Below are 8,162 nucleotides of genomic sequence, written 5' to 3'. Positions count from 1 at the left end.
CTACCTGCAGAAATCAAAGCTGTTTCTGTAGGTAAGTTTAAAGACCCCCAAGAGGCCATTAGCAATTTTTTTGGCAATTTCCGATTGGATTTATTTAAACACCTCTGTTGTTCTGGTGTGACTTTAACATGTAAAAAAACCCGATACCGTCATACTTCCTCTGGTTGACACCTCACTGGTTATGCAGATAAAAATACTGTTTGCTACCACAGAGGGCATGTGAAGTTCAAATGTATCTGTAATAACTGGAACCTTTAATAGGTTTTGAATTTTGTGTCGTTAAAATATTTATTATATAGCACAGACAGTTAGATCAGGGTTAAACATTAGTTACATCGGTTTTTCAAGATTGTAGTCAGCCACTATTCACTGCTTTGTTTGTGTGTTTTGTTAGTGTTGCCCTTTGTTATTTGTCTCCACAAAAGCCACACTAAGCTGCAAAACAGCACATGTAATATTATATGCATATTGTTTGTTCTTAGTCAAAATGTCACACAGTGTAGTTTTCATAATCAGAACTAATGTTCATTTCTTATTTTTTATCAATAAGAAGGCCCTGAGTAAATGTGGTCATCCCAGCTGGACTTTTGTCAAAGCTGGGAAGGCACCTAAAGAAAGTTCCAGCCGATCCAGGAGAGAAGGACGACTGCTGCCTAAGCGCAAACCTGTAGTGATCTCGGAGCAGCTGAAACGCATTTTTTCTAAACACCGGGTCTCTGTGGCTTTTAGATCCCAAAACCAAAGAACCTCTGGCGAAGCGGATGGCACAACACAGAAGAGCTACCTCGTCAGGCCAGGACTCTGCAGTCTATTTACACCTACAGGCCAGTGGACACTCTTTCAATCATGAAGATGTACACATCCTGGACAGGGAGGAACGCTGGTTTGAGCGCGGAGTCAAGGAGGTCATTTATGTGAAAAGGGAAAGACCATCTCTGAATCGAGGAGGGGGCCTAAGGGTACATCTTTCGCCATCTTACAATGCGGTGATTGCAGCCATTCCCCAACTCTCTGTGAATGGTACTTATGGCCATTGATCAGTGGGTTTTGGTCAGTGGTTGTTGATCAATGGTCATGAGAATTTGCATAATTAAGATTAAGGAACTGACCTCCCAGCCCATTGTTCCTTCAGTGGGCTGGTTTCAGTCATTATGCAAATGTACTGTTTATAAGATTTGGGGAAACCTGCAGTCAGCTGAGACTGAAGAAGTCACTTGGATGAGTGATGAAAGGTTTCTCCCACAAAACGCTACGTCCAGATGAACAGAATCAACTTTTGGAGGAACACATATTAATAATAATAAAAGTGTTTAAAAAATACATTAACTCTCTTGCCAAACTAGTTTTGTATTGATTAAGACTAAATGTAACAATGTAAGTACAAGTCTGAATTTGAAATTCGGATTTTGCAAAAGAGATTCCAACCTCCATAAACTGTAACGATAAACACTTTAAGTGCTCAAGAAAATAATGTCACAAATAGTTCAAGAAAAACTCTGAAGTTCAATTCCAATCCTGTTTCTAAAGAAATACTGTGGAGGTGTGTAAAATCAATATTCATGCAGAAAACAGAAATTACAATAATCCTGGATGTTGTGAACTAAGTTGCCCTTGTCTCCTCTTCTGTGATCCAGTGGAGACCTATGCATCTAGGTGGGGTTCAAGTTCAAATCTAATGGCACAGACCTTGTTTGCACTGTCTTTGTTCTCAGACTCATTTTTCTCCTTAAACTTTGAATTCAGAGAAATTACTGGAAATGTGTTATAGTAGATTAAAAATACAAGCTTAGTGACCAAATACACTATGCAAGATAATGTTCATAATTGTTAAGGAAATTGCTTTGTGGCAGCTGTGGTCCAGGCTGCATGGGTTTCTATTGTCATGGGCTTCTTTCAAAACAAGGACTGTTTTAGCACTGTTTTTTTTTGTTTTTTTTTTTACACAAAAGAAGAGGTTTGAGCCAAAAACAGGTGAGGACCCACCAGTAGGGATGGGTACCGGTATCCATTATGCCATTATGGATTCTGACATAAACGGTAGTAACCAGACCGAAAAGCAGCGCACATTTCGGTGCTTTATTTCAGTGCTTTTCTTTCCTGAGATGTCATACACTTTGGATTCTAGCCAATCATTTTACCTTTCCGAGGATAGTAGTACGTACGCTCTTTTAGAGAAGAGCTACAGATTAAAAATGCCCAAGGCGAAGCGGTCCAAGTCTGGCTGTACTTCACAGCAAAAGATGCAAACTCAGCAGCCTGCAACAAGTGCTTCAAGCTGATACTGTGCAAAGGAGGTAACACCTCGAATCCGATGAAACACCCGGCGATGCATAGCGCTTTTTTAAAAGCTGAGAAATGCACCATATTTGATAGCTTGCTGCGAGACCTCACACCGTAGCAAACACTGTTGTAGTTACATGCAGCTGTCTTCTTGTTTGATGGCAGATACTCCCTTCACCCTGGCCAAAAAGGCTAAAATGACCAAAGAAAAAGTGGAAAACAGTTAAACATGAGAGGTTTTTGGACAACGTTTGTGTTTTTTCCATTGCTTAAGCACTGCTTCCAGCCAAGAGTGATACCATATATGAAAAGGCTAACATTGTTATCTTTTTACAAAAAAGCAGCTAAACATGAGAGGTTTTTGGACAAAGTTTGTGTTCTCCATTCTTTAAGCACCGGTTCGAGCACCGTTTAAGCACCGGCACCGTTTCAAAAGTACCGGTTTGGCACCAGTATCGGATAAAACCTAAACGATACCCATCCGTACCCACCAGTGAGTTTTTGCTCATCTCATATACCCACACAGACACTCTCAAACAAAGAACGTTCCACAGCACATCACGTATCCCTATACCTTAGTCCAGCTCATCCCTGTTCTTCGTCTTGAGCCTACCACCTGCCTGGACATTAACACTCATCCCATTGTCCCATACTTGCACCTTACAATAACTGGCAAAATTATTGCCAGTTATTGTAAGTGCTTGATTGTAGTTCTTCCTGCTAAGGGTGAAATGACCAGTTTTCAGACAAGTACTTTTAAACATCTGAATAGTTTCCCTTTATTCCTGAAGTCATTATTTCCAATCTGCATCTTTTCAGTTTTTTCTTTTCTTTGTCTAAAGTGAAATTTGTTTGATGACCTGAAACATGTAAGTGTGACACATATGCAAAATAAAGAAAAAACTCAGGAATGATGAAAATAGTTTTTCACAGCACTGAAATTCATATAAAATCAATTTAATGTAATCCCTCCTTAAATTGTTGAGTAGTTGTTGTTAAACTGAACAGCAGATTGCATGTCACACAGGAGATGGACTGCAGCTGTATCCGCCATAGCTTTGCTTCGATCTGTCGTTGCTGAAACGCTCACAGTCTGGACCAGAGTGAGTGGTTTCAGATGAGGCGGTAAACGTTTCACACTGCTTTGAGCATTCACAAGTTTCACAGAGACGTGTGGACTGTGTGAATTCAGTTGGTGTAAGTCTGTTAGAAGTGTAAACCTGCAGACACCTCACTCATGCAGACAGCCAGCTTGTCCTTGTCATTATTTTTAGTAAGTACAACAAAAAAACTGTTTTAAAATATGTTGAATATTTTAATCAGACATGCAGCAAAATGACACAGTCATGGTGATTTTTGGATTTTCTCAGCTTTTCATACTTTTTATTCAAAACTTTGAGCTAATAGGCCTCAGGATTTTAATATCAGCTGTTCTTAGCCTTTACTGTGTTGATTCTCCCCATCAAATTCCACAAACCTCACGTGTACTTCACTAAATCTTCCACAGCTCCATATTCTATCACACAAGTGACCCTAAGCAGACATGAGTAACTTAAGTCTTCCGTCTTAAAACACAAATGTTATTCTTCAGATCAAACAGGTCTTCAATGCAAAATGAAAAGTAAAGTAACAACTCCCCCCACAGGTCTGTCATAAAGAGCAGAGCAAAAGGACATCGGTTTCACTCGCAGCTGCAGTTCAGTTGCCTCCTGAATCTATCTGGTGGCTGCATACACAACATTTGGTTCAGGCTCTCTTCTTCGTGGTTTTCGACCAAAGGTCACTGTAGCATAGTTCACGTCATCAGAGCCCAGATTCTGTAAAGTGCAGAAATTCATCACATGTAGTTTACAAGAGAAAATGCAGGTTTGACATGTGCAGCATCATATATATATATATATATATATTAGGGGTGCAACGATACACAAAATTCATGGCTCGGTTCGGTTCGATACTTTGGTGTCACGGTTCGATATTTTTTCGATACAAAAAAAATGTTCACGCCTTTTTAATTTGTCATTTATTAAAATTATAAATATATATTTTAACTCAAAAGTACAGTTTTTAAATTTAACCCTAACCCTTGTGCGTGTTTTTTATTTTGACAGCGAATGCGCACCTGCGGACCACTTATGTGCAGCCCTGGTTATTTAGCTCGTCATATTGCAGCCACAGAAATTCTTTTGTCCATGAAACCATAAAGCTGCACTTTCTTTTTGCCTTATAGTCTGATTTGTCATAACTTCTCCGTTTTGTGGTAAGCTTTTCTTTGGCTGTCACTTCTTCACCCTGACCTGTCTTATTTGGCTCAGCAGAACTGAAATGCTTTTACACACGCATTCACATAAGCTCAGCGATTCTCTGCGCGATCAACCTCTCACATGTTTAAGCTTGCTGCGGGAGATTTCACTTGTCATGTTTGCGTAGTAAGCTAACGATTAATAAGACGATGTCAGAGGAATTGGTGCACAAATTATCATCACTCACAGATCAGTGCTGTCGCTCTCTATACACAGTTCGCGCGATTGCAAAGTGAAAGCAAAAAAACAAGCGCAAATTCAAACGCGATTTCAATATGTCACATATTGACAGTGGCTCACCGATGCCAATGACATAATTACCCAGCTACATTTCTGAAAGAATGCAAAAGCATTGACATATATTTTTCCTACAATAGCCCGACGGGCAGGGCAGAGATAGATTTTGGTACCCCGACTGAAAAAAATCGCTAGCTCCAGGACGTTGGGCTAGCGATATTGCGAGCCCTGTATCTGATTGAGGAATCACTCATCTTTGGAAAAGAGAGTTTATTACAGAGAAATGTCTCTTTCCAAAATAAAAGCTATACTATCCGCTTCTTCTGGGCTATATTCTCAGCAGCATATTAAACATATCAGGTCCCCATAAGGAGAATCATGTGCTAACGGCTGTCTAAATGACTCGGGTAAAGTTTGTAGCATGCTTGCTTGTTTTTGTCTGCTTCCACTTGTCTTTGCACTAGGATGATGTCAGCGTAAATGTGCAGTCATATTCGTCGTGTTCCCACTAGTGCTTTCAGGTTAATCTCGTTGAAATGACCTTAACGCCACAACACGGCAAATCTCCGTTAACGAGCTACCGCCGATCGCTCCGTGCATGGGGCTAGACGGCCAACACGTTAACGAGCTAACTGCGCTAACACACTAGTCCCCACCCATGTAATTGAGCATTGCATGGCACATCCAACATACTGTTTTACTTTAGTCCATGACGCGCCTACCTTCAGGGTCATACGTCACATGAAAACCAAAATAATTCCAAACGCCAGATCTGAATGAGGGTGGGGGAGGTCCATGTTGCAAGGAGAGCTTAACTTCTGTCTCGCTAGCTTGCCCTGCGCTCTTCCTTCTGACAATGCTGTCTGTGTTGAGCGCTCAGTGGATCTGCGCTCGACAGTGCAGCCTAGGCGGAGTAGTCGAACGCAGATTCACTGAGCGCTCAACACAGACAGCATCGTCAGAAGGAAAGTTGATAAAATAAATTACAAATGTTGTATTGTTCGATACATATGCGTACCGAACCGAAAGCACTGTATCGAACGGTTCAATATCGATACGAATATCGTTGCACCCCTAATATATATATATATATATATATATATATATATATATATATATATATATATATATATATATATATATATATATATATAGCAGGAAGCCGGACTCACCTCACTCTGTTGTTGATCTTGCTGTTCATCTTCAGCTTAGTGACAAACAGCGAGAAACGGAGTGAGAGGTACAAAACACATCTGCTCAAATAACTGTTAAAAATCTTCCAGGAGAATTTTCTTATTAGCTGTACTTCATATTAATTTAGGTTTTACATTGCAAATTGACACAAAGTGACATTACATCAGCTTCACTGCAGTTTTGGTTAAATCCAAATTCTTTAATACTTAAAATATTAAAGGGTTATAGTAAATTTAGTAAATACTACATGGACCGCCTGAGATCTGGTGGATGCTGAGAGGTTAAATAGTAACTCTGCATGGCAAAAATGATGTTAACACAATGTTTTTACATGTGATGCTTACAGGTCGTCTTCAGTGACCGACCCATCACATTTTTGCCATAAACCTGGGTGTCACGGCAACAAAGTATTATGTATTTCTATAAGGTATGCCTGACGGGGTTTGATTAAACTGCAGTATTTGAAGTTCTAGACTTTAGAACAAAAGCCTACATTTTGGAAATAGTCACATTAAGAAGACTCTTGTTGTGATTTGGTGCTGCATGAAGAGAATTGAATAAAAAACTTGAATTAAATTGAACTGAACTGAGGAAGAAGCAGTTTCCATGTTCTGCTGTGACCCTCTACTGTGCTCTAAGTTTCTCATGTTCTAATAAAACAATGTGATTAAGTGTGAAAGCCATGCGCAGTAAAAGATATTGGATGTTTTGTTTTTTTTTAATTGGTGTTCCAAAAGTATTAGCTTTGCATTTTCGCTTTTTGAAGAGTAATGTCGCCTTTTTATTGTTAGGCTAAATGGTTAACTAAATGGGCAAAACTATATTCTTTGTAGATGGTGATATTATAACGTTATTTTTTTTGCATATTTCTTGTTCACGGCTTGTTTTAATAATAATAAATCCTGTTATTCCAACCTTTCTGAAAAAGGCACCATGTTGCCACCATGTTGGAAAGAAAAATTAAGACAGACATGAAAAAAGCCAGAGGAGTACCTTTCTGATGCTTTTTGATTTTAACAAGCAGCCCAGCGATGATCAGTATGAGGAAAACGGTCAGAGTAGCAAAGATCACACACATCACCTCCATTTTGTCACCAGAAATGTCTGCAGCAAAAATTGGTCATTAGAATTTTTTTTTTCTTTTTCTGGGTTTGGCTGTTTGGCTAACAGACTAAAGAAAGGACTCTTACTTTGAGACATGTTGTTGATGTCATCATCAAGTTCATCATAGCCTTTGATTGTAATGAACAGTTGTTATTTTGATGTCATTTGAAAAAAACACATTCAGATTTTATACTGGTTTTAAGAAACGTATTAAAAGGAGGAAAAAAAAACAAAGAAATCCAAACAAGCATGCAGATTAAATCTTACCTTGAACTTTTAAATGCTTCACACTAAAAAGTGGACGTCCACTTGTGTAAAATCCACAGAAATACAGTCCAGAGTCAGATACAGCCACCTGCTTGATTTTGAGAAAGACAGTAGAGATGTTGGAGCTCATTTCAAAGGATTCACGTTGTAATCCATCACAGTATGAAACGCTTTTTGTTCTTTCAAACATGACTGCAATACAGCTGGCATTTGTTCTGTTGATCAGTCTGAACCAGAATGTTACACCACTATATGAAGAAATATTGGTGCACTGCAACGTGACTTCTTCACCAGGCTGGACCTCAACAGTCTGAGAAACTGACATGGATATCCAGTCTGAAACAAGCACAGATGACAAACGGTTAACTTTCTGTAAACAAAAAATAAAAAATTCTTTGAATGAACATGTAAATGTTTATTCCAGGTTAGTGTAATTAAAGAACAATACTCACTGAGCCTGCAGAAAAGTAATGTAGTTATCAAAGTAAATGTGTTCATGTTGTATGACTGCAGCATGTCTCAAAGCAATGTCCGGTAATGAACTCTGCTCTAGAAAGTCTGCTTTTAATAGAAAGAGGCGGGGTGAACCTCTGTCTTTCCTTGTTCTTTTCTTTTCTTCTTTTTTGTGTGTGTTAAAAACAGCCCCCGGGTTCTGTATTCTGTTTGTTAAAGTGACCACATAAATGCTTTCAGGAAAAAGACATATTCAGTATGTAGGTTTTAATTTAAAGACGGTGTTTGGTACTGTATTTACTATAGAAGTTACTTTTGTTATACAAA

General features: G+C 38.9%; 1 protein-coding gene across 1 annotated transcript; it reads right to left on the bottom strand.

Annotated features, from left to right (window-relative positions):
• Positions 1 to 3,594: 3,594 nt before the first annotated feature.
• LOC143416749 (uncharacterized) lies at positions 3,595 to 7,909 on the bottom strand. Its single transcript, XM_076882259.1, has 6 exons — positions 7,835 to 7,909; positions 7,383 to 7,718; positions 7,202 to 7,243; positions 7,005 to 7,115; positions 5,990 to 6,024; positions 3,595 to 4,097 (listed from the first exon to the last, which is right to left on the bottom strand). The coding sequence occupies exons 1-6, from the start codon at positions 7,896 to 7,898 to the stop codon at positions 3,996 to 3,998; spliced, it is 690 nt and encodes a 229-aa protein (XP_076738374.1). The 5' UTR covers positions 7,899 to 7,909; the 3' UTR covers positions 3,595 to 3,995.
• Between the last annotated feature and the right edge of the window lie 253 nt (positions 7,910 to 8,162).

The sequence above is a fragment of the Maylandia zebra genome, linkage group LG3 (genome assembly GCF_041146795.1).
Source record: "Maylandia zebra isolate NMK-2024a linkage group LG3, Mzebra_GT3a, whole genome shotgun sequence".
NCBI classification, from domain to species: domain Eukaryota; kingdom Metazoa; phylum Chordata; class Actinopteri; order Cichliformes; family Cichlidae; genus Maylandia; species Maylandia zebra.
The sequence above is the reverse complement of the archived record's forward strand: the minus strand, read 5'-3'. Positions and strand labels throughout refer to the sequence as shown.